Source organism: Stenella coeruleoalba (assembly GCF_951394435.1).
Source record: "Stenella coeruleoalba genome assembly, chromosome: 7".
In the NCBI taxonomy this organism is placed as follows: Eukaryota; Metazoa; Chordata; class Mammalia; order Artiodactyla; family Delphinidae; genus Stenella; species Stenella coeruleoalba.
In genome coordinates this window covers 98,948,301-98,975,614 of record NC_137153.1, presented here as the reverse complement: position 1 = coordinate 98,975,614, position 27,314 = coordinate 98,948,301, and the positions used below count along the sequence as shown (strand labels likewise).

The following is a 27,314-nucleotide window of genomic DNA, read 5'->3' as shown; positions in this document are numbered from 1 at the left end:
TTGCCGCCCATGTCCAGGCAGTCCTCAGGTCTGTTCAGCTTGCCTCCTTAGTATTTGTATGTAGCCCTTCCTCCCTCCTTATCAGCACTGATCTTGGAGTAGCATCTTCTGTCTGGCACTGATCTCTCTGACTCCAGTCTCCCGACGAGCTCATTCTCCTCGCAATCACTGGAGTGATCTTTCTAGAACACCGTCTGATTGCGTCCTTGCAGTGCTTGATATCTGCCGGGGTTCTCCATGACCCACAAGATGAAGTCCAAGCCCTTCTCTGGAATTCCCCCGCTATCTGCTCCTGTCCTGTTGCTCTAGCTAGCGTATTTTCCCCCCATTTCTCACCCTCCTGTTTAAACTCCTACAACACCAAACTGCGTGTAGTTCCTGGCATTCACCATACCCTGCTGTTACTCCCATCTGTGCCTTTGCAAATACTGTTCCTTCTGCCGAAAATGCTGTCACTCCCATCCTCTTTACCCAACTCCTGCTCATCCCTTAAGCCTCTGCTCAGACGCTGGCTATCTTCTCCCAGGGACTCTGACTGCCTCCACCCGCCTCTGCAAATTGGGCTAGTTCCTGTGCTCTGCTCCTCTACTTCCCCAGCCCCCGTGTGTATCTATGATGTATTCACTATTTTGTGTTAAAACTGCCTTTCTTATTCATCTCATCTTGGAGGCTGTACGTTCCTTAAGTGTAAGCTTTGTGTCACACTCTCCTTTGTTCCCCGGTGCCTGATGAGTAGCAGGTGCTCAATGAATGTCTGCTCAGCAGATGAATTACTCTGCATTCATTCTAAAGGAAACATCTAACCAGATGACAGGCAGGAACACATCACTTCTGAGCTGGTCTGAAGGTATCTGAACAACTGTATCCAGCTGGGAGCATCATCTTTTGAGCAGGACTTTGCCCACCACGTGCGTTCTGGATTCATCTGCTAAATGTGAATATTATTCACTGTGCCCACGGCGTTCTCATGGGAGCCTTCGCTATAATTTTGAGTGGGGCAAACGACGGTCCAGCCATGTGATACTGGAAACGCCGGTAGGTTGACACTGATCCACAGAAACGTACAGGGGCTAGTAGCCAGATGTGCGCTTCAAACTCTGCACGTGTCACTTCACTTGATCTTCCCAACTGCTCTGTGAGGTGGGTGATATTCTTTTCACACGTGGGGAAGTTCAGGCTTAGGGTCTAACCAAGCAGCTTGCCCATGGTCACTCAGAATTCTGACTTCAAAGTCTGTGTTCTCCGCTCCTGTGCCCTCACCGCTAATTATTCCACCATTTGGGACCCTGTCCATCCACATCTCCAGGAGACTGTTACTAGATGATGTTGAAGAGTTCACTCCACTGAAATCCAGAACTACCAGAAAGCCACCTTCCACCACTATCAGTGTAGTGACTGTCTGTCTCTCCTCCACACCCGTGGTCTGTAACCTTGCTCATCACCATCACCAGTGAGCTAGCAACCCTTCCCAATACCCCGCCCGTCCCCTCACCCCTCCTCCAGCAGTCTAGTCGCCCTGTCCATGCAGGCATTCGTGTACCGACAGCCCCCTTTTCAAAGGAGCGGAGATTGAGCGTTATTTTCTTAGTGAGCCACTCATTTGATATGATCCCCTTCTTCCTTCCCGAGAGCTCACAAACTGGTCATTTCTTCTGGAATATTACCTGCCAGCAAAACCAAACTCAGTATTCCATAAACTAACGGGATTAGGTCTTTGCATTTTTGAAACTCAGTTACTTACTGGTCTTGATCATCCACTGTTTTTCTGTGATCCCTGAGAATATCTAACAGTGAATTGACAGTATCGTCACATTGATGTAATTCATGTGGACTGGAAGTCTTGCAATCATGTCAGGTAATTACCTTGGCCTTCAAAACCCTCTTGCTTGTTTCATTTCTTGGTCTACCACTTCCACTGAAAATGGTCCTCCTTAACAGTGAAGATGAAGGAGTAAGGACAGTACAGGAGTCCTTTGTTTTTCTTGCCTGTTAATATCCCACCATGCTTCCAGGTCAGTGACTCCAGCCTCCTGGGCCCTGCTCTGAGCACAACAAATGATAGATCCTTTTTGTTGCCCTTAATTTTTCCAGCTTTTAACTAGTCTTTTAAGATCTGAGCTCATCAAAGAGCTCCTTGAGCAGCCGCATTGATCCATTTGGATGAGTATTTCCCACCCGGCTCTAAGTGAATTCCCTGACTGACTGAATCTTCCAAAAGTACCAGGTAAATACCCTAAATAGCCCTAGAATGATTTGCTTCCACCATTTTGCTCTAGGAGGCAACAAATGCCTAGGCAAGGTATAAGGGGGCAGAGATAGAGAAAAAGCAAACTGCAGCTAAAGAAAGGAAAGTCCCTTCGCACATGAAAGGTGGCACGTTTTAAGAAGCCCCAGCGTTATCTAAAAGGTGAAACAGAGGTGAAATTGACATTCAGCTGAGACTCCACTAAAGAAGCAATCCTCAACAATTCTGCAAAAAGGCCCATTTCCCCCCAAATTAGGAAACCAAATAATCGCTTGGACAGCTTGTTAAAAATGGAGATTGTGAGGCTCTATTTAGGGGGTCAGGGTGAGACCTAAGAACCTTCCTTTTAGTGGTCACTCCAAGGAGAGTCTGAGGTGGGCAGGCGCAGGACCACACTTTGGAAAAGCACAGCTTCCTGTCTTGTTATGTTTGCCCTTGTTTTAGTGGCTCAGTTTTTAACTGATTAGAGACCAACTCTTTTTCTTTTTTTTTTTTTTAACATCTTTATTGGAGTATAATTGCTTTACCATGGTGTGTTAGTTTCTGCTTTCTAACAAAGTGAATCAGTTATACATGTACATATTCTTTTTCTTAAAGAGGCATGATGTTCAAAAGTAAATGGACGGGGACTTCCCTGGTGGCGCAGTGGTTAAGAATCCGCCTGTTGATGCAGGGGACACGGGTTCGAGCCCTGGTCTGGGAAGATCCCACATGCCGCAGAGCAACTAAGCCCGTGCACCACAACTACTGAGCCTGCGCTCTAGAGCCCGTGAGCCACAACTACTGAGCCCGTGCGCCACAACTACTGAAGCCTGCGTGCCGAGAGCTCGTGCTCCACAACAAGAGAAGCCACCACAATGAGAAGCCTGTGCACTGCAACGAGGAGTAGCCCCGGCTCGCAGCAACTAGAGAAAGCCTACGCGCAGCAACGAAGACCCAACGCAGCCAAAAATAAATTTCAAAAAAAGTAAACAGACGGATACATCATAATCAGCTACATCTGTCTCCTCAGCATAGCTTTGCACTTCCTTGGGCTCATGGTGAAGCAGGAGAATGTAAGGATTCTAGTGGTTCTTTATATGGCTTTAATTTCATCAGAACCTCCCTCCCCCAAAATCTGTCAAACCAAGACTTAGGTCATTGTTGGGCCCTCCTGCTGAAGTGAGAGGCCAGTGAATTCCAACCACTCGAGGAGGAGAGGGCATAGCACACCCCAGTCTAAGGACCCGTGCCAAGATTAGAGCCCACGGTGGGGTAACAGGTGGAAGTTTACGGAAGCAAAATGGCAGGATGTTGCAGGCTCATGAGAGAAGACTGCAGAGTCCAGTGTGGAGTGATGATTTTGTTGGAGCACTTTGGACACGCTTTGGAATCTCAGGTAGTTTGAATCCCAGCTTTGCCCCTCACTAGCCGTGTGACCTTTGGCCTGTTTCTTATCTTCTCTGTGCCTCATTTTCCTCATCCCAAAATGGAATTTAACAATGTCTCGCTGTTATGAGAATTAAATGGCACTGTATGTGTGAGGTGCTTTGCACAATGTTTGATGCTAGCTGGTAGCAATTTTTAGCAGTTTTTGAGATTTAAGGCCTTAGCAGTCCATGTAGTGAGAAGCAGGACAAGGGGATTCAAAGTCTAGCTCAAGGAATGGTGTATCTCCTAGGTTGATGGGTTAAGATGTATGGTCTAAGTTTAGCAACAGAAAGGGGTGCTTCGTTCCAAAGGAAAGGTCACATGGAAGAGAGTTCACACAATAGGTAAAGACACAGCTCTGAAACTCTAACAAGTGAAAAGCAGAAACAGCATGGGGATGTTTTCAGAGGAGATAAAAGGAAATAGAAATGATATTTCTGTCTGAGAATACCAAGAAATAACTGTCCAGGCAGAATGTGGGCAGTGCTTTCTGACCTGCAAATGGGAGAATGGCCCTAGGGAAGGAATTGGTGAGACCACAGAGAATCCATTCTGCTGGGACATCTGGGACTCAGAAGTTGAGAGAATTGAAACAGATCTGCTCAGTTCCCAGCCTGTCCCAACTTGAGATTTCATCTTACACAAAGCAGAGGGAGCTTTTAACTATTTGGAGACTAAGTAGAAAGTAATAAAGAGAACTGCTGTGCTATTCAACCTTTTTTAGGAAGTAATACAGACAGTGGTAAAAATTCAAAACTATCCAAAAGTTACTTTTCCTTTCCACCCTCTTATTCCCTAGTTTTCCCCAGAGACAAACACTGTTAGCATTTCTTGTCAATCTAGAGCCATTCTGTGTTTAAACAGGCACATGTTTATTTAACCAATCAATACTGATGGACATTTAGGCTGCCCTGCATCTCTAAAATGACAGCTTTGCCGCCATCCTTATACACGTCGTGCACTTGAGCAAATCCATCTGTAGAATAAATTCCTTACAAGTAGAGATGCTGGGGCCAAAAGGAATGCACGTATTTAATTTAGATATTGCCTAATGAAGTTTCCCTCCAAAGATATCCTACCTGATTACGCCTCTCGACACTATACACACAACAGCTATTTGACAGGGCCTCTGTGATCCCACAGGAGACATGCGCTTAGCCTTCGCTAACTTTTTTAAAACCTTGCTAGTCTGATGGGTAAAAATCAGAATTTCTGTTTCAGTTGTATTTCTCTGTAAGCAAGGTGGCACACCTTTTTATCACTTTGAATGCCATTTGTTCCTTGTTTACTGTGGAACATCTGGAGGCCCTAATCTTGAGTCGTACCCTTTAATAAAGATCAGACTGATGAAGTAAAATCCGTCATCTTAGCCTTTTTATAGTGAAGAAAGGGAAGCCTGGGAAGAGTCGATCTTTACCAGACATTCTGTGAAAGCAGCTTTCCAGAAGTTCAGGTAACAGTCAGCATGATACCTGCATGCCCTGGAGGTCTGAAAAAGGAAAAGGGGCAGCATGATCATAGCCAGGATGAAGGAATTGATTTCTAATATCCATGTTTCCTTTCCATTTGGGGAGTTGATTAAGAACTGTACACTCAGACACTGTGAATTTCCCTGGTGTATTTGATCAGGGAAGGACGGATATACATTTAATTACAATTAACATTCTAATATATGGAATCTAAAATCACAGCCACATCGCAGGACTTGCCAGTGGTTTTATTGGGGAAAAGCTGCAGAATTTAAAATACCAAACGGCTTAGTCGAGGCAATCCACTAAAAAGGGTTAGAATAATTAGAGGAACATCCCCGTAGGCTCATGTTACAAGAAACCTGCAGAAACCTACCTAATCCTCCCCTACTGAATAGGGAATGGTTTAAACATCCACTTTGTACCGCTGAGACCTCAAAAGCAAGAGGTGTTGCTGTGCTAACGGCTCCACTAGCCAGTTGCATTCCGTGGCTGGATAAAGACGCTGTAACTATATTTAAGGCAATTTTAAAAGCCCTTAAAATTAGGCCCAGTGTATGGCTTCAGAGGCTAACTAGGGGAGTTTGTAATAGAAGCTTCTGAAGAACCTACAAGAATTGGGGAACAGAGAGAGGACCATTTGAAGAGATTTTTAAGCACGAATGAAAACCGAAATAGATTAATCCTCATCTGTATCCCCTCAGGACCTCGTACCCCACATTCAGCTCCTGCTCACACTTGGTCTTGTGCAATTAGAATGTCCAGGACCTGCCCTGAACAGAGTCTGCATTTTATTCATCCAACTTGAACTTCTTTCTGGAATGAATCATCATTTCATTCATTTGGGTGAGTTGGATGGTGTCTGCCGAGTGGAAAAATAACACTCGCAGCTCATGCCCGATTCTGCCATAACTCTTGCAGAGTGCAAAGGGTGATAAAGAACGGGCTCTTTCGACATTATTTTACACACTAGCAGCTGTGCTTCCATGGCAACGATAATTTTGTCTTACTGTTCCTTGAGGGCTCCCGTGTGATGCTACTGGGGTATGCATTTAAAGCAGTGGCTAGGGGCAAGTCCGTGAATGCTGTTCCCCACCTGAAGAAAGAAAGAAAAGAAAAGGAATCTTCTTTTAAGGCAGAGAGTGGGCACTGATATGCAGAAATGAGAGGCAAAAAGAAAATCTGTAAGAAACCAAGGGAAAACAGTGTTGGATTTGTTAGAAGTGAATGCTGTGAAGGAAAACAGCAATATTTATGTCAGTATTTTTTTCCTTAAGGCAGGAAAAAGATTGAGTACATTCTTAGTCATGAGCCTCTGTGCAAAAGTGAACTCATGAAATATTTATTCTTTGGACTCAGATCCTGAAATTTATCTGGAATTGCTAAAGTCCTAGATCTCACCGCAAAGTTACAGAGCCCTTCCTCACAGCTTCTTGCTGTCTCCTACACAGACAATTAGAATAAGACATCGTAAAACTTAGCAAGAACAATATCAAGGTAAAATGGATTTTCTGGCAGAAAATGTTCAAGGCCTGCTTGTCTGCTTACAGCCATTCATCGACACCAATGGATACCAGTTTCACCAAAGGAAAACTCCAGACTCAGAGATGGAGGTACACATCCTACCGTAGCTCACACGGGACAGAGACCCCGTTACCACCGAACAAATCGTAAAGGCTCTCATCATTCCTTAAGATGTGGAATATTTTACTCTGCAGTTTTGCCGAGACCATCATGTATTGTTAAGAACAACTGGGGAATTCGTGACCAGAGTGAAGCTTTTATGAACTGACACTTGATAAATTACCTAGGGAGAGTTCAATTTTAATGCACTACACCATTCATCCAACAAATATTTACTCCGCTGCCTCACTGTGCCAGGTACTGTATAGATGCTGGGAATTGCTATTGAGGAAGACACCGTCTTTGGCTCCAGGCACCTAGTAAACTAATGAAAACAAGAGCTCCCAGTCTACTGTGGATTCAGATAGCACCTGTGCTAACACTAACTGGACAGTTCCGAGTTGATTGCCTGGAAAATGTTGAAAGAAATACAAATTGGGGAAAAAAAATTTCTGCCAGTTAGTAATCCATATAAAAGAGTAAATAATGCCAAAAAACGTAATTTTGACCTTTTCAGACGAGAGCAAAATGAGGTAGGGGCATCGTTTCTCTCTAGTCGCTTTAAAAAAAATAAAACCACTAAGTTAGTGTAAGAAATCATCCCAAATTAATAGACCTAACATTCGTAATGTGTCACATTTCTAAGATGTTGGTGCAATTTTCTTCTCAAACCCATTATGAAAAAGGTACAGTTTTTCAATTATACTCTTACCGTCAGATAGTATGTTTGCGCTAAATTCAATAAGAACTTGTAGCAACACGTTGGTGTAATGCCTACTCTGTTTAGTCTCTGCTAAATTAAAATGGAAATGAGTGACAGGTATCCTGGAAACCAGGATGGGTAAATGCACCTTCTCCTGTCTCTCATCCGGACATGGCAGAGATCAAATTATTTCATTGATCTGTAGTTCCTGAGGTATAAATGCTTAATAAATGACTGTCTGAAAATGCAGTGTCTGGGCAGATAAGTGAAATCAGTTACCTAAGGTCATAGCTAAGGGGCAGCACAACCAAAGCTAAGTGCCAACCAGCATTCTTTTAATGTCATTATACTGCTGCTTTCACCATCCACGTGGCAAAGCAGTGTCTCTTGGCACTGAAGAGAGCACAGGGCTCTATAGTCAGGTTGCCTGGGTTCAAATTCCAGCTCTGCCATTTACTGGTTGTGTGTCTTTGGGAAAGTTAATTAGCCTCTCTGTTCCTGTTTCCTTATCTGTAAAATAAGGAGAGTAATAATTGTTCCTTCTTCAAATGTTGGAAGATTAAGTAAATTCGTAGATGGCATAGTGCTGGGCACTCAGAAGTGTTAGCACTTTTTTTTCTCCTCTGAGGGCATTAATGCACTAGTGTTCAGTCAGCAGGTGTGATTCTGGCTGACACCATCTGCTGTGATAACATGGTACTTGAGGGGATTCTGCTAAGAGAGTCCCAATCAAGAGTCACAGTTCCAGGCTAATGGGCTTAATTATGAACTAGTAATGATGCTTCCCAGCTTTATTTTTTTTAATTAATTAATTAATTTGTTTTTTGGCTGTGTTGGGTCATCATTGCTGTGCACGGGATTTCTCTAGTTGTGGTGAGCAGGGGCTACTCTGTTGCAGTGTGCGGGCTTCTCATTGCGGTAGCTTCTTTTGTTGCGGAGCATGGGCTCTAGGCACGCAGGCTTCAGTAGTTGTGGCGCATGGGCTCAGTAGTTGTGGCGCATGGACTCTAGAGCACAGGCTCAGTAGTTGTGGCACATGGGCTCAGTAGTTGTGGCTTGCAGGCTCTTGAACACAGGCTCAGTAGTTGTGGCGCACGGGCTTAGTTGCTCCGCGGCATGTGGGATCTTCCCAGGCCAGGGCTCGAACCCATGTCCCTTGCATTGGCAGGCAGATTCTTAACCACTGCGCCACCAGGGAAGCCCCTGCTTCCCAGCTTTTTCTGTCCTTGGCACCCATAGGAAATGTGTTGTTGTATAGCACACTGGGGTAAGCAGACAAGGGTGCTTGAGGCTCCCGGAGCCCCTGGTCCTGTCCCCTTGCTCCAGCAACTGAGAGAATGAACGGTTCATCCCACTTGCCACCTTCTGAGGCCTATCAGTTGGGAAGCTTTACTGTGTGTCAGCAACTCCCTGATGCTTTAGTTCTGATTCGGAACATGGAGGTGTCCCCACTTAGGCTAAAAGTAAATTAGGTGCCAGTTTGCCCCAACCAGGCTCTTCTGGAAGGTGTTTAGAGAACTTACGTGCTGCTGTGTGGGCTGCACAGAAGCTCTTCTTGCCTCCAGGAAGCCTGCTATGAAGTTGAGACATGTGCCAGGATAGGTAAAAGAGTAACTGAGTACAGGCAGCACCTACGGGTGAACTGAGCAATCCAGAGAAGATGCCAGACGACTTTGGACAGAGAGGATGTTCCCTGTGTCCTCCTAAGAGACTTCAAGCTGGCACATCACAAATGGGGGACTTCTTGGCCATCCAGACAGTGGAGTTCCGTTAAAAGCAGAGCATCTGTTGAGGCCTTGGCCTTTCTAGCTGATGATTTGGTTGCTTGGAAGGTAGAAGAAACACTGCCCTGCCGGTCAGCAAGGAAGACTGGGTTGGAAGTGTATAAGTGACAAGACCCTTGGAAGAAAATGACCCTGGTGTCTTAGAATCATTAATATGAAATGAGTGGAATTCAGGGTTTAATCTTCCATGTATTCCAATCTTTAGAAGATCAGATTTCAAAAATGTTAAACAAGGGTAGATCTAAAAGGGAATATTTTTCACATGGACTATGAATATATCAGATAGTCTGAAAGATGAAGGCATTCAGAGCCCACAATTTAAAACAGTATTTTAAAGAGAAGGAAGGTAGAACATATGACCAAAAACAAAGGGGCAGAGACCTTTTTTTTTTTTTTCCTGTGGTACGCGGGCCTCTCACTGTTGTGGCCTCTCCCGTTGCGGAGCACAGGCTCCGGATGCGCAGGCTCCGGACGTGCAGGCTCAGCGGCCATGGCTTACAGGCCCAGCCGCTCTGCGGCATGTGGGATCTTCCCGGACCGGGGCACGAACCCGCATCCCCTGCATCGGCAGGCGGACTCTCAACCACTGCACCACCAGGGAAGCCCAGAGACCTTTTTTTTTAAAAGGACTTCTGTAGGTGCATATTTTGGTCAGAGCAAAATGATGAACAATTTAATAGCAGAGCCATCTTGAGGATGGTATGTGAGATTAACAGGACAGAAGAAGAGCCGCTCAATTTCTGTTTTGTTTTTCTCTTTTTCAACAAGGAAGCCAGTCAGTATACTAACTGCAGAAAGGTGAAAAGAACAAAGAGAATGAAACTGAAGTCCAAGATAAGAGAGAGAGTAGTCAGGAAATATTTTGATGCTTTACAGTCAGTCTTCAGGTTGAGAAAAATGGCCTTGAAGAAAATTTGCATATGTCATTGCTGAGCCAGCACCAGCACACTTTGAAAAACTATGGAGTCTTGGGGAAATGCCAGAAGAATAGACAGGGAAATGTCATACAGATTCTTGAAAAATGAATTCTAAAACCTGGAGTGATAAGCTTGATGGTAATACCAAGAAAAGTTTGAGAACAGATTTTTTTTTAAGCACTTAGTAAAGTAGTGTTCACTTAGGAACAGAATGGATTTGTTCAGAGTAAGTCATGCTAATCTTTCAAGATTCTTCGTAGGCTAACAGTAGAAGGACTGTCTCTAACCTAATAAGTAGAATTTGTCACAAATCAACATTTAATTTAGATTGTAGATTTAAGATAATCTACATACTTCAGAAATAAGACAAAGATGATTGCTAATATTCAATATCATTCTAGAGGCCTTACCAATGCAATAAGCCAGGAAAACAAAATAAAGAATAAATGCTGGGAAGGAAGAAACAAAATTCATGCGATTATCCTAAAATACAAGTGAATTCCAATTAATAAGAGTTCAGCAAGGTGACCAGAGGTAGAAATACCTTAAAGTCAGTAGTTTCATGTATCTAGTAGTAAAAAAAATTAGAGAAAATGTAATAATTCGTGAGATCCCATTTTCAATTGTGACAAAACTGATATATGGATAGGAATAAAGTTAATAAGATATGTTCCATAACTTTATGGAAAAGTTAAAAATTCTGACTGAAGGACATTTAAGAAGATCTAAATAAATGGTGAGAAATACCTTATGAATGCATTCTCCCAAATTAATCCATTATATTTAATGCTGCAAATCATAATTCCAATGGGATTTTTTTGGTAGTAACTTGAATTGTAAAGTAATCTGGAAGACTGAGTGCATGATAATAGCCAAGAAAAAACAAAAGAAAAAGAAAAACGATGTGTGAAAGGAAACAGGATTTGTACTATCAGATATTAAAAAGCCCAAATATTAGCACAAAAGTAATTAAGACAGTCTGGTGCTGGTTTAGCAATAAATAAATAGTTCAATAAAAATATGAAGAATCCAGGGCTTCTCTGGTGGCGCAGTGGTTAAGAATCCACCTGCCAATGCAGGGGACATGGGTTCAAGCCCTGGTCCGGGAAGATCCCACATGCCGCAGAGTAGGTAAGCCCGTGCGCCACACTACTGAGCTTATGCTCTAGAGCCCACGAGCCACAACTGCTGAGCCCATGTGCCTAGAGCCCATGCTCTGCAACAAAAGAAGCCACTGCAATGAGAAGACCGCGCACCGCAACGAAGAGTAGCCCCTGTTCACCACCAACTAGAGAAAGCCCGCGTGCAGCAATGAAGACCCAACGCAGCCAAAAATAAATAAATAAAAAATTTTAAAAATCATTAAAAAAAATATGAAGAATCCAGAAATAGATACAGGTAGATAATTGTGTATCAGTCATGGACAATCAGAACTGAAACCACTCTTGGCAGGTTTCTTACAAAGGGAATTTGATACAGGGAATTGATTGCATAAGGGATGAAGAACTAAGTAGCTAAAGTGACCAGTGAGGCAACCCAGAAATTAGCAACAGTAGAACCTGCTTATCACTCCTAGAGCTGGAGAGACAAAGAGACAAAGCAATATGGCAGTATTCCAGAGCCCAGGAGCTGGAGCCACAGGGAGTCAGTCTAGTGAAAGCTGAAGCCCCAGGGGACTCAACTACTGCCGAAAACATCCCCTGAGGTAGAAAGAGATGAGGGAGAAATACTTAGCTCCTTTTCCTACCCTCCAGTCTCTGTCAGTGCCTCCCATTGGTCAAACCTACATAGAAACCCAAGGGCAGGGAAACTGGGAAATGCATTTCCTTGGAAATACAGCAGGTCAGGGGCACTCAGGGAGGGTAAGGTAAAGGTAAGGAGAGAGGTGTCCAACCCAGCCTGGGGGGGAGCCAATAAAGAAGAATTTATTTAGATATTGTGAGGCAAAGGTCTCTTTTTTCCTGAAATGAAGAACCAGTTGTCTTAACATCACCCAAGGACATGAAAACATGTGATATGACAGTCTCTATCATTGGGAAGACAAGATGTGTACACAAAGATGTCTGAGGCAGTGGGGTTCTAAGGAGGTCTTGGGAGTTTCCTGATGAGTGCGTTTGCTGCCTTAAATAGAAGCCGAGGCAGATGGGAAGATGTAGCAGATGGATGGCACTTGGGGCACTTGGCAAGCAGAGAGGTGCGAGTCCTGGATTGTGTCCCAGACTCAGCCAGTTACCCACTGTGTGACCTGGTCACCTCATCCCCCAGTGGGTCCCCGTTTCCCCATATGCAAAGTGGGGAGGTTGGACTAGGGCCTTGTGTCTCAGCCCTGGCTGCACATTGGATTTAGAGATAGATGATGTAATTAGCCAGGGTAAGGGTTGTACACTGATAGTTTACAAAATCTCCCTTGGTTGATTTTTTAATCAGCTTTATTAAGATATAAATTAGATACCATGCAATTCACCAATTCAGATTGTACAATTTAATAGTTTTAGCGTTTTCACAGAGCAGTACAGTCACTACAGTCTAATCTTAGAGTATTTTAACTTCTCCTAAAAGAGACCCCAAAGCCATTAGCGGTCACTTCCTATTTCTCCCCATCCTCCCCAGTCCTAGTTAACCACTAATCTACTTTCTATCTCTATGCATTTACCTATTCTGGACATTTCATATAAATGGAATTATGTTTTCAAGGTTTATTCATGTCATAGCATGGATCAATATTTCATTCCATGTTATAACTGAATAATATTCTGTTGTATGGCTATACCAGATTTTAGTTATCTGTTCATCAGTTGGTGGACATTTGGGTTGTTTCTACCTGTTGGCTCTTGTGAATAATGCTGCTGGGAATATTCATGTGCAAGTCTTTGTATGGACATGTTTTTATTTCTCCTGGGTATATACCTGGGAATGGACTTTCTGGGTCGTATGGTAACTCTATGCTTAACCTTTCTGAGAAACTGCCAGGCTGACTTCCAAAGCAGCTGTGCCATTTTACGTTCCCACCAGCAGTGCAGAGGGTTTCCTCTGGTGCTTTTCATATTCATCCAGAATTTAAAACCACCTAACTGGATGATATCTGAGTGGCCCTGTTTCTACAATGCTATGATTTTTTTTTTTGATCCAAGATTAGATCCCCAGGGCTGCCCACAGAAGCCCACGTCTGCCCACAGAAGCCCACGTCACCCAGAACTTGGCTGAGCTGTAGAGTGTATGATTGGTTCCTCAGAGCACCCTGATAACCCCCAGCCTTAGTTTTAAGAGAAAGCCGTGTAAGTTCTGTGTTCCAGCTCAGGACCCTCCCCCATCCCTGCCCTGCGCAGGTCATGGTTCTGGCGATGGATTCTGGAGGATTATTCTGAATAATCATACTGTTATTATACTAAATACTGTAACTATTATAATATAATAATTAATATAACAATGGTATAATCATATTATAATGATTATAATGTTATAATATTATAAACCTCAATAATTATCCCATTTTTCAGTATGGAACGCGTTTTGATTGAGTACCACATGTCTGGCCTGCTGGGATCCCAGAGTCAGGCAGGGGAGAGGCTCTGGTGGGATTAGGCAGGGCTGTAAAAGTCCCCCAGCCATGCATCTGCAGAGCCGTGTCCACCCCTAATGCAGTCAAGGACATCCCATAGGACACAGTCCCCCCGAGTAGGAACACTAACTTTTCTAGAGTTGGAAGTAGAATGGGAGTAGGGGCTTCCCCCAAGAGAAGGGAGGAGAAGAAACTAGATCTGGTTCAACTTCTCACTTCACATCTACGAACAGGGCACGTTACTCACCTTCACTAAGTCCCACTGTAAGAGGAGGTGGCAGCAGCTTCCTTGCAGGGTAACTGTAAAAGAAAAGCCTTAAAGCGCCTAGCACGTGCTAGGCACATAGCAGCCCCCTTCTTCCACACCAGATCCTTTCAACTGCCACCTCATGGAAGCAGGAGCTGATGTGTACATACCCCTCGTCCATCACCCTCTGAAAACCAGGACTTGTGACCTCCTTTCCAGAATGCCAGAAGCCTGGTGAATCTCAGTCTCTATTGATGGTGAGCACAGAGCTGGCCTCATCTCCTAAACCTTAGCCACTGGGCCCCGAGGCTTGTGGGCTGCTGAGTGCTGCTGGACCCTCTGGGTGGGCTTGACCTTCTCTGAGGTTCCTGTGGACAGGACAGCTGCACAACCCCAGTGGATGCCATTTACATCATAGTTGATGTGAATATCACCTCCTGGAGTTCTGCAGGGAACAGTCCACGAGGCCAGGAACAGTGATTTCCTTAACAGACCCATAACCCCACACAGTGTCATAAGTTAGGATCTCCAGGATGGTCCTCTGTGTGTATGAGCTGAGAAAACACCCAGGTCATACCACGCCTGCTTATGAATCTTTGCTCTTCTAGAAACTTACTCTCAGAGATCCAGGCAGCTTCTCTGACCCTCTATTTCTCTTCCCATTTGTCTCTTTCTCAGTCTTCCCCAAAAGTCATGGTAAAGTGAAAATCACATGTTATTAAATACAATTTATCAACTCTCTGCACATATATTTATTTCCCTGTTTAACTTTTCACTCTGGGTTTCCTGGAAATAAAACACGCACGCGCGCACACACACACACACACACACACACACACACACACACACACACACTTTTAACTTGGAAAGACAGGAAGGTACGTGAGACTACAGCTTCATTGCAGGTCTGCGGCAGACATCACTCATCAGTCACAGCACTCTTTCCTCCTGAGCTGGCACAACCTCAGAATCCTTTCTCGCCTTACGTTCCAAGCAGAGAGTGAGCATCAGTTGGAGATGGCATGGGAGATGATGTCTATTTACCAGTCCTCAGAAATTCTTGCTCAGAACTTTGCACCACTACGTACAGCCCTGAATGTACCCCAGATCTCTACTATAGGACATCTTGTTCCTTGGGTGTTCATTCTCACATTCAGTGAAACTCGTTGGAAGCTCAATCATAGTTTTCCCTCCTCCAAGCAGCCTTCACTCCCAGCATCCTTTTTTTCAATTAATGGCATGCCATTTGCCTGGTCCTCCAGGCTAAAAAATTCAAAAATTTCTGACCCCTCCATGTCTCTGTGTTCTCCCCTTCTCAAATCCTGCCAATACCCCCCATCCTGTCACTCTCTTCCTTTCAGTGTTTCTCTGGTTTGTCTCTGCTGCCTAGACCATTATAGTCCCCATTCAGACCTTTAATAGGCTGGCTGCAGTGTGGAAGGAGGGCAGGGTGGAAGATGAGCCTTGAGGTGTAAAGTGTCCCAGGCTGTAGGGAATTTTCTCTGTTCTGAGCTCCCAGTCTCCCTGCCTCCTTAGGACAGATATTATTTTCAACATATTTGAGACACAGGAAAATAATGCCCATGGATTTGCAGTTCACACCTTTGTCGTCACATCCCAGCTCCACAGCTTCCATTCATCCTTCCTCCCTCTCTCGCTGCTTCTTTCCTTTTAGCCCTCCCGCCTTCCATTCCTTCCTTTCATCATATATTTATGGAGCACTAATTATGAGCTAGTCAAAGTCTCTACATGTATACAATGGGATATTTAATGTAAAATAGCTAGCCCAGTGCCTGGGATAGAGCAAGTACTGGATAAATAGGTGGGGGAAAGGCTGACTCTCAGACCTGGAAGTGCACCAGAAATCACCTGACCCTGTCACGTCACAGAGGAGGAAACTGAGGCCCAGAGCAGCTGTCCGAGGTTCCTGCACAAAGGTGGGCAGAACTAAGACAAGAAGCCAGGCGTCTCGATGACAACTCGGTGCACGTTTTGCTGCCACCATTACTGCCTCCACGAGGGGGGTGGATACCCTTGGTTATGTTTCAGGTTGGAGAGGTGAAGCTGGACTCTGAACCCAGAAGCCAAAGTCACGCCTTCTTCCACATTCTTACGCACGCGCACAGATGCGTGTGCAAACACACACACACACACACACGATGTGAGACTGTCCTGAGCCAGGTCTCCAGAAGGCAGCCAGGGTGGACCAAAGTCCCAGCTCACGGGACTACGTGGGGACAATGGTGCCGTTTCTTCCGGAAAGCATCCTGCATCTGCAGCAGAGGCCTCCTCCGTACCTCCTTCCCGCAGCGCCCACATGCCAGGCCTGCAAGCCCTGCCTGCCCTGCTTCAGAAACAGCTCAGAGGGCTGCTCTTCCGTCCAGTGAGTTTGTCTAGCCCCACCCCGTCACAGTCTCCTAATGAAGAGACTGGGGTGTCTGTCCTCCACGCAGCCCTCAACACGAACTTTCTAAAATGCAACTCCAGTCATGTCTCGCCTTTGCTTAAACCCTTTTCACTCCTCACTTCCGCTCCAGCCATCCTGCGCTTTCAACCATCATTCCTTTGCTCAGACTGTTCCTTAGGCCTGTAATAGCCATTTCTACCTTTTCACTTGAAAGACATTCCACAAAACAAATGAACAAACAAAAAACAGTAACAAGGTAACACACCTTCACTGCTTTAGAGCATGTGAGTTATAAATGAGAGAAAATCAACCACATCAAACAAAAATAAATAAATAGAATTTATTGGACCTTGTAATTAAAAAGGTCAGTGGTAGAACCAGCCTCAGGCAGGGCTGGAACCAGGGGTTCAGATGATACCATTGGGGTGTTTTCTTTCTTTCCATCTAGCTTTACCCTCTGCTCGTCTTGTCTTCCTTTGTACATTGGCCACTTCCCACAGATACTCCTTTGTGTCCAGGGAATATGGTCATAAAGTAGCCTCAACTTACATCATCCTCATAGCCAGATCTGACTTATCTGTGTGTCACAGTAGATGCAGTGCCTTGGGCTCACAATACTTTTAGGGGCCCACAAAAATGGTTTCATTTCTTTGAAGTCAGAAGAAAAAAAATGAACTTTTAGTTGAGGAAAATGGTTTAATATCCGATAATATATTCATTTTTATACAAATGCAGTCATAAAATATAATTTTAAATTTTTTATGGAGAAGTGAAAGCCAAAGTGCTTAGGACCCACAAAAGTCACAATAAGGCCCTGCTTGACTCTAAAAAGGAAGAGAGACACTTTCTCTCCGTTTCCATATGTTAAACCTATAGGAAACTCTGTCCCTGATTGGATCATATCCCAGAAAAAGTCACTCTACCTGGAAGGAGGGAAAAGTCTGATTGGCCCACTCTGAGGGGAAATATCAACCTCATACAAACACAAGAAGTGTGGTTTTCTGTAAGAAGAAGGATTCTGTTTCAAGAACGTCTACCAAAATTTGACTCTCTCCCAGTTGATCCCGCCCTTATGATTCCTTTCCCAACACCTTCACCAGCCCCAGAAAAACTAGTTGCCTTGACCTCTATGCTCACTTAGCGGCTTGTTCTAGGGTGATTGTAACTGATTGAATGACAGAATTTCCTACACTGGGGTGTGAGCTCCTTGAAGACAGAGTGAAGGAGTGGGCAGTAGAAATCTGGTCTATGGGAATGAGCAGAAAGAGGGGTTAGCTCTGCTTAGGGGTGTGAGGAGGAGACCTTTGATCTGGGTCTTAAAGGCTGGAAGTCTTCCTGGAGGAAGGGGTGTTTTAGCTGGGTTTAGGGATGAGGAAGGACTCCAGGGGACAGAAAGAGGTGAAAGGCACAAGGATGGGAAGGACTAGGGTGTAGAGAAGAATACAGCAGGAGATGAGCTGAAAAGAGAATGGGACAAGATCACAGGGGGGCCGTGAGTAAAGGAATTTGGATTTTTTCCACGGAGCGTCTACAGAGGGCTGAAATTGAGTGTAAAATGTTGCATCTTGGTGCCTTTTTCTGCAGAGAAGTTCCGTAGTTTTCTAGATTTCCAAAGGGTTCTCTATCTTAAAATGGTTAGGAATCACTAGTAACAGAGAGGTATTCCAGCTCCTGGAGTGAGGAGTGCCACACTCTAGAACGTAATCAGAACAGCTCTCTGGCTAGTGCTCTGTGGAGGATGGGCTGAAGGAGGAGTAGAGGCTGGGAGAGCTTTGGGAATCTGTTTCAAGAGCCTTAGGGCAGTAATAACCGGAGGAGCAGTTGGAATTAGAAGATGTCGTAGCAGTACCATTAATAGGTGCTTTCTGCCTGGTGGGGGTGATGGAGAGGAGGAGAAAATGATTCCAAGACTTCCAGTTTCTATCATGATCTTGTCGTAGGATGCTTAACAAATTAGTTTTTAATTTGATGATTGCCTTTGACTTCCTCCTCCCACTTAGACGATGTCTTTTTTTTTTTTTTTTTTTTTGGCTACGTTGGGTCTTCATTGCTGCACACGAGCTTTCTCTAGTTGCAGCGAGTGGGGGCTACTCTTTGTTGCGCTGCGCGGGCTTCTCATTGCGGTGGCTTCTTTTGTTGTGGAGCACGGGCTCTAGGCACGCGGGCTTCAGCAGTTGTGGCACGTGGGCTCAGTAGTTGTGGCTCACGGGTTCTAGAGTGCAGGCTCAGTCGTTGTGGCGCACAGGCTTAGTTGCTCCGCGACATGTGGGATCTTCCTTGACCAGGGCTCGAACCCGTGTCCCCTGCATTGGCAGGCGGATTCTCCACCACTGCGCCACCAGGGAAGTCCCATGATGTCTTTTTAAAAACAGAAATTATTTCATTTGAAACTTAAGGATTTTTTTAAGGGTTAACATCTCTGATATATACAAATTTCCACTTTCTGCTTTTCCTTTGAGTGCAGTGTTGCCTTTGTGTCCTGTTCTACAATAACCCTGTGGATCTGTTTGTTGAACCTATTTCTCCTGGTTTTCAATGCTTGGAGAACATCTTTTAAAGTACGGACAGGAATATCAAGACTCTCTGCTTTTCTAAATCCTGACTTTTACACCCTCTGCAGCTACCCGCTCCCTTCCCCAGGGCTCAGCAGCGCAGACCGGCTGCCTTTTGGCCTCGAGGAGAATGGGGGCACACCGTTTGCCACCAAAGCTTCGGGAAGGCACCACCATCACCACCACCAGCACCAGCACCACACTAACTATGGCCTCTCGCTGACCCTGGAGAACAAGGAGGGGCCTTTGAGGTCCCCAAACTCCAGCAGTAAATCGCTTACAAGTGAGTAGGAGTGTAGGGGGCAGGGTCGGGGAGTGATGCTGCAGGGTGTGTGCGGCTTTCCTAGATGCTCAAGACAGCCCCTTGCAGTGCAGCTCGGAACAGTGGTAATGTGTGTGCTGGGTTACCAGGTCTGAGCAAGAGCTGACAAGAGCCTTGTGCATTAGGCAGGGGCCACTTAAAAATTATGATTTACCAGCAAACTGATTTCATTACAAGAGAGCAAATGTCTCTCCACCTCATTTCATGCCGGTTCTCTGCTTCTACCATATGCAGCGCTGGCTCAAGCAATGGAACAGGGACACACGGGAGTGAGGTGGCTGGACTCTCTCATTCCCAACCACAAGAAAGCCCATTCGGTCCCATTTCTGGCATCCCACTTTTCTGAGAGCAAGGTGTCAAGTAGATCTAGTGCATACTGTTAAAGGTCCCAGCTAGAGAAATTACGGAAATGGAGAGTAAGCAAATTAGAAACGTTTCTAGCAACTTGCCAGAGCAATTTTATATGTGTTAAAACTAATTAAAAATGTGGGCTTGGATTTTGTATGACTGTTCTTTTCTTTTTCTAGAAAATCACTTTTATTATATTTTACTAAAGAATCGGTCTGTGATAGGAGGTGGGGGAAGAACTTGTTCTTTATCACATATGGTTTGAAAAAGTGCCAAGGTAGAGGCAAGAGTCAAGAGGCTTCGATTCTAGTTCTCACGGTTGAGCCAAGTCCCCACTTGGATCCTTGGTTCCCTCGTCTATGGAATGTGGTGGAGGGTGTTGAGAAGATGACCAAGGAGTCTTCCAGGTCTGATATTTCATAAGTCTGTGGGCTGGTGAAGAGGATGAGCCATTGAGCCTTTACCTGTAGATCACAGGTAGCATTCTGGGTTGGTGGAGCTAGAAATGGGAACTCATCATCCACTTGGTGTTGAAAAATCAGTCCCTCATCACTATCCGCACTGCCCCGGCCCTGGGCCAGGCCTCATCCTTTTGTATCTGGACAGCTATAACAGGCCTCTACGGGCACCTCCTCCAGTGGAGTCTCCAAATTGCAGCTGCTAAAGCGAGAGCACTCACCAAAGAGCTCTGACCAAATGTCTTAAGACCTTTCCATGGTACTTCACTGTCCTGGGATAAAGCCAGCACTTCTGAGCATGGCCACACACAGACCTTCACAGCCTGGCCCCTGCCAAGGTCTCCAGCCTTCCCCCACACTCCTCAGTACACTCTAGCTACGTGGAACTCCTCTCCTCTCATGAAACACTGTGCCACGTCCCAGCTCTGTTATTTGCACCTGCTGTTCCCTCTGCCTGGAATGCTTTTCTCCACCCTAATGAACTCCTACACATCCTTCAGGAACCAGCTCAAAGGTTGTCAGTGAAACTTTCTCTTTACACCCCTCCCCAATTTGTGGCTTTGGAGTGCCCTCCCTCTTGCTCTATATAATTAAATAAATCTTTGGTTGCTCTTATTGGGGGTATCTGCACAGGCATCTGTCTCCCCCACTGGGCTAGAATTATATCTCATTCATCTCTTTATTCTAGCTTCCCAGATCCCAATTGCTATGAGTACTTGGCACAAACTTTAATACGTAATGAATATTGAATATTTAATATATTAATGGATAAAAACAAGCTAGTGGGAGGAGTGGTGGTGAACTAATCCAACTTTCAGAAATCAAAATCAGTGAATTTGATTTTAGAAGCATAACATGGTTTTTTGTTTTTGTTTTTGTTTTTGTTTTTTTGCGGTACGCAGGCCTCTCACTGTTGTGGCCTCTCCCGTTGCGGAGCAACAGGCTCCGGACGCGCAGGCTCAGCGGCCATGGCTCACGGGCACAGCCGCTCTGCGGCATGTGGGATCTTCCTGGACCGGGGCACGAACCCGTGTCCCCTGCATTGGCAGGCGGACTCTCAACCACTGCGCCACCAGGGAAGCCCATAGCATGGTTTTTAAGGGCACATTCATCTGTCTGTTAGCCTGAACACTAATCTTTCCCATTTGCATAGTGCTTTTCCATTAATAAAGCATTGGCACATGAATTACCTCACTTAATATTCACAGAAGCCCTGCAAGGTAAGTAATTTTATTTTCATTTGAAAATGGCTGAGAGGCTCAGAGAGGTAAAGTAACCTACCCAGGGCCACTGCTCATATTTGGGAGAGTTAGGCCTTGACACCTCGACCTTAAATGTTCTCACATCCCATCTGCTAGTGCATTCTCGAGAGGTTCAAGCTGCCAGAGGAGAAGCCAGACAGAAAGGCACTGGGAGTCAGGCTCTGGCAAGCATCTTTTATCACCTATATCTCTCTGCCCTTTCAACCTTTCCTTATTCACTTGCAGAACTGAGTCCAGGAACACCTGCCCTGTTCAGCGAAGCCGCTGCCCATCTAAAGAAGCTGGAACTGGAAACTGTGAAGGCTGCTGGACCCTGGCCTGCTCTGCACATCAACATAAATAAGGTGCCAAGGACTGGAGCTGGGCAATGAGCATGGACCTGGGGTTCACTCATACCTCTCATTATTACCCTGCCTGCCTCCTAAACTATGTGCCTTTGTCTTGGAGGGATTTCTACTCAATCTTTTTCTGCTCAGCATGTCTCTTAGGAGCAGAAATTCACTTACATTCTTTTGGGGTGGATTACAGCACTAGGGGCTACCCCCAGTGCTGAGGCCCAACAGGCTGGATCTGTTAGTGGTCTCTCCATCCTTCTAACTGAAAGTTCCATGAGAGAAGCATCCACATTTACCTCTTTCCGTTTTTACCCCTCTGTATTAGTCTGCATTGGCTACTATAGCAAATTACCATAGACCCAGTGGCTGAAACAACAGATATTTATTTCTCACTGATCTGGAGGCTGGGAAGTCTAAGATCAAGGTGCCAGATGACTTGGTTCGCTGGTGAGAGCTCTCCTCCTGTCTTGGAGCTGGTCCCCTTCTCACTGTGTTTTCACTTGCCAGAAGAGAGGGATCTTTCTTTCTTCCTCTTCGTAGAAAGCCACTAATCCCATCATGAGGGCCCCACCCTCATGACTTCATCTAAATCTAATTACTTCTCAAAGGCCCTGTGCCAAATACCATCACAATGGTGGTTAGGGTTTCGACATATAAATTTGGAGAGAACACAGTTCAGTCCATAGCACCCTCTATCTCACTCAGACAGTACCTGGCACATCGTAGATGTTCAGTAACTGTTTGCTAATGGAAGGAAGGGAGGGATGAAAGTAGGGCGGGCAGGCGGAGGAAGGGACAGGGCAGAAACCAAGCTCTCTTTTGGCTAGACCTGTTCTTATATCCAAATGGGTAGCCTTATAAAAGCCAAGTTTTATCTTAGAACTGTAGAAAGCTAGTGCTGAATTCAATCTGTCATTTAGTTCAGCCTTTTCAACGTCTGAGACCAGAGGAAAGGTAATGGCTTTCCCAAGGTCACAGAGCAGTGGTGAAGCCTTGGGCTCCCGACTCCTGGTCCAGTGCCCTTTGCACTCCAACATGCTTCTTCATTTTCTACACCAGGATTTCTCAGCATAGGCCCTAGTGGCATATTGGCCTGATAATGTTGTGTGGGGGGCTCACCTGTGCATTGTAGGATGTTTTACAGCACCCCTGGCCTCTCCCCACTCGATGCTAGTAGAACCCCCATCCAGGTGTGACAACTAAAATTGTCTCCAGACATTGCCAAATGTCCCCTGAAGGGCAGAATTGCCCCTGGTCGAGATCCACTGTTGCACACATATTTTAATTTTTAAAATCCCCATAGGAATAGTATTCTTTACTCATGGGTCATTTTTTTCCACCCTAATGCTTAGCTTTGCCCCTTTATAAGAGGGAATAGGAGGAATTTGGGAGATCTGGCCTGGAAAGCTCCCCCTCCTTACCTGCACTGGTGAACGTGGGAAGGTTATACCTCCTATCGGGGCTGTTCCTCCACCCCAGACATCCCTCTAGCCTGCACTACACTTCCAGCATTTCTCAGAAGACCCTCCACTCCCTTGCAATCCCACACCCCAGCGGGGCAGCCTAAAGTCCCTCTGATCACTAAAGGGCCCCAACTTCAGGACACCCTGTTCACCCACTTTTTCTTTGATACTACCCCCCCTGATAGCCAGCTGGAAAAAAATTCCTCCTGCAGGATGGCACTTATATTCTTTCAGTCAATAAATCTTTATTGAGCAGGCCTCTGCCAGGTGTTGGGAGTCAGCCTGATGGATTGTGTGCCCCTGGATTTGTCTTCTCTCTCTTAGTATCCTGACTGTCAACTTTTCTTCTGCAGCCCACACAATAAATTGTTTTAACAAGAACTTACCTGGAGTTTGGCAAAATCCAAAAATATTTTGCAGGGAAGTATAGCATACAGTAGCAGAGAACTCACAAGCTCCAGGTAATTAGTAGTTGCACGAATATTGGTGGGACATCACCAATAATGGCTTGCTCTGTGTTAAGATGTAGCTGAGACAGCTGTGAGTTACTGAGCATTTCCCTGGCGCTCAAGCAACAATACCCCTCTTTTCTCCTCCGCTTGAAGAAATGCATCAGTGAGCAAGTAGGCTAGAGTGATGTCAGATAACCTTGACTTTGTCCTAATGCATAAGCAAAGTATATTACTTCATACTATGATTCTTTTTTTTTTTTTTTTCTGGTGTGCGGGCCTCTCACTGTGTGGCCTCTCCCATTGCGGAGCACAGGCTCCGGACGCGCAGGCTCAGTGGCCATGGCTCACGGGCCCAGCCGCTTCGCGGCATGTGGGATCCTCCCGGACCGGGGCACGAACCCGTGTCCCCTGCGTCAGCAGGTGGACTCTCAACCACTGCGCCACCAGGGAAGCCCCATACTGTGATTCTTTATCATTAATAAAACAATCCTCACAACTCATCATGATACCACAATTGGGAACCAATGGTTTTGATGGCTTTTAAGGTTTTTTGCGGTCTGAAGAATCCTCTGATTTGTCTAAGGTTTGGATATGTTAATGGTGAGAAGACGTTTGGTTGCCCAATTCCAAAAGCGTACCCAAAATTATCACAGGAATTTAAATCTCATCAGATTTCAAATGTGTAAACAGTTTGTATCAACAAGTGAAAACTGCATCTGATCATTTCTTTATCCCCAAATGACATCCTCAAACAGAAGACCATTTCCAATTATCATAGTATCAAAGCCCAATTATCATTCATTTGTATGTTTTGAAATCTGTTTTTCCATATTGAACGATAAAGCCTCTTTTCTCAATTCAAATTGAATGTAAAATACAAAATATGGCCATGCAAAAGAGAGAAAGCACAGCATTCTGGGTGCCGTCCTCCAGGCTGTAATTATGGTCTTGTTGTAATCCACATGTTTATCCCTCATAGAGATGCCTTTGTTGCAAACATATTCATGTAATAACACTCGGATTTTCCAAAATTTATATTGGTCTTCACCTGAGTCAAGTTATAGAGCTGAAAGGTAGCTCCTTCTTTTCAGAACAAGCCAGCTTGAATTTATATCCAAAAAGCAGTTTAGAATTAATAAATTCAAGGGGAAAATCAATGCTAAATTCTCACTCTTATTTTAGCAGCATTCAATTTTTTTTTTTTAAAGTAGGTCTTCGGTCATTACTGTCAGTATAACCATATCCCCTGAAGCAATTGTCAAAAATCTCAAATGGGCTTTAGGACCAGTTCAATTCTTGTATTCCGGCCTATCATTCCAAAAAATTAGATCTAATTAAAAAATTAACTCATCATACACCAGTGAAAACACCCATGCTAGTATTATCTTTTACATATCTTTTCAACAATTATCTTAATGTAACAGGATTTACATGTACAAGATAAATTCTACTAAAACTATACTGTAACTAATAAACAAGTTACTGTTTTGTTTCAGAGAACGCTACGTCTCTTAGGATCCTGACTCCATTCAAAACAGTCTATTGTCTTTATACTCAGCTTGATCTTAGGACCATTAGTGTCCTCATATCCGATGCTCTCTTTGTAGTTATGTATTGTTTTCTAACCAAAGATTCTAATGTGAGAGTGCCATTCATATCCTTTTTTCCCATGTGATTGTCATGATAATCTTATGAAGAAAGAAACAGCCTCAGAGAGGTTAAGGGGTGCCAGTGTGGCTGGTGGTCAGGGGCTCTAGCTTCGGAATCACCCAGTCTGGGTGTGAATCTTGGCTCTTCTGTGTACTTCCTGTGTGACCTTGGGCAAGTGACTTGCCATCTCTCTGCTTTGTTTTTCTCATCTATAAAATGGGGATGGTGATAGTATCTACCTTCAAATGGGATGGTTAAATGAGAGGATTCAATGAGATGTGCATATGAAATCCGCCCCCCGCCCGCCCCTTACCCTCCTTGTCCTTCATCTCCATCACCACCACCATCATCATCATCTTGTTTATGGTGCTAGTAAGGGAAAGAGCGGAGATTCAAATCCAGGTCTTCTGTCTCTGCTTATCTTACTGTTTTGTGAAATTTCTGGGTTCAGCTTGTTCTACCACATTCCCTCCATATGTTTGGAGGTCCTGCTGGGAAACTGCATTCTCGGCCCTCTTTTCTTTATTCAATGATGTCAACCAGCCAGTTGCCCTATGCTTCCTCTGGAGCTTTCATAAAACCCCTACTATGTGTATCCAGGTGCTCAATAGGACTTTTGAATTAGTGAATTAGATTAATTTTGGAAATGGCAGAATTGGAGGCCTTTAGAACATTTTGTTCTTGCCCTGGTACATTGTGGCTAATGTGCCGTATTAAGTCACTAAATTGACTTTTAGAAATCGTATGGTCTTGTATCTTTCTTATTAAACACATATCTTCCAATAATAACCATATATTATTATAATCGTCTTCAGTAGACATGTATTAAGCACGTGCTGTGTGCCGAGCACCATATTAGCGCTGCTGGGATATACAATGGCCACAATAGGCATGCTTAACAATATGACATTATTTCCCAGAGTATGATGTGTGTACCCTCAGAGACGATTTCAGGTTCTATACATGGATGAGTATTTTTTAATAGTTACATAATTATCATAATTTATGTCATAATAAATATAATAGCCACCAAGTCTATGATGTCAAAGATACTATTGCTTAGGACACACTTAAAATTGGTGGTCCCAGCGTAATCCACCTTAACCGGATTGTACGAATTATAGGTACATGTTTAGTTAATACATGAGAAATGGCAAAAATAGCAAAGGTGGTACCAGATTATTGAAGTCTGAGACACTCTAAAATGAGGCAACATAGATACAAATTTCTCATTGAGAATCACAATTTTCAGCAAGATTATTGTAAAAATACCAATTAGTATTTTGTACTCTTTCCCTTAACCCAGCAAGTCACAGAATTGGGTCTTTATATGTAAGAAGTAGCAGTTATGGGGGAAATAGCACTGCAGCTGGGTGTAGGAAACTCGGAGCTTGAGTCCTGGCTTTACCTGCATGAATACTGGAAGAGTCTCTTCTCTTTGGACCTTCCCCATCTTCTGACTCATGGGCTTCCTAATACAACCTCTCCCTGCTTCACGTGAGAATGAGAGGATTGAGAGGATGTGCTTGTGAATCCTTTGCAAATAGTAAAAGCACTGGTACAAACATAAGGAGTTAGTGACACACTTTTCTGTATGTTTATGTCTTTGGGTTATTTGCAGTGATGATTGATGGGAAAGATTAATGTACGTGTTTTCTTAGTTCTTTGTTTACAGTCTGTTGCGTGTATTTTGGTTCATCTCAGGCTGAAGAAAAAAAGGTTTCTGAGAAGACTCTTCAGACCCCACTTTTGCCTTCCCCCGTGGCTGATCACGTTAAGTGTAACATTTTAAAAGCCCAGCTGGAGAATGCTTCCCGAGCGAGCGCCCAGGTGCGTACCATGCATGCAAGCCTTTGATTTCACGTTGCGGGATTGCCTCTGTGCCACGTAGAAGAAAGAGGCATTCTAGGACTGAGACGCTGTGTCAGTCAGGGTGCAGCCAGGAGATAGGAACCACACCTGTTATGTGCACGGAGTTTTTAATATAAAGAGTTATTAACTGGTATAGCTATAACTGGGTAAGTGAAAGGGCCAGCTCTGTACACTGTGGTGGGTCTGAGGACCACAGGCTGCTGCATCTCCTGTTGACCTCCAGTGTGTGTTCAGCT

General features: G+C 44.6%; 1 protein-coding gene across 4 annotated transcripts in view; it reads left to right on the top strand.

The window, feature by feature from the left end:
- Positions 1-27,314, top strand: part of EPB41L4B (erythrocyte membrane protein band 4.1 like 4B) — a 144,740-nt gene that overhangs the window by 82,893 nt on the left and 34,533 nt on the right. For all 4 annotated transcript variants that reach the window (XM_079926007.1, XM_079926005.1, XM_079926006.1 and 1 more), the window contains exons 16-18: positions 18,985-19,199; positions 21,532-21,650; positions 26,911-27,036. In XM_079926007.1, the coding sequence (XP_079782133.1) occupies positions 18,985-19,199; positions 21,532-21,650; positions 26,911-27,036 (460 nt within the window). The remainder of the gene's footprint in view (positions 1-18,984; positions 19,200-21,531; positions 21,651-26,910; positions 27,037-27,314) is intronic.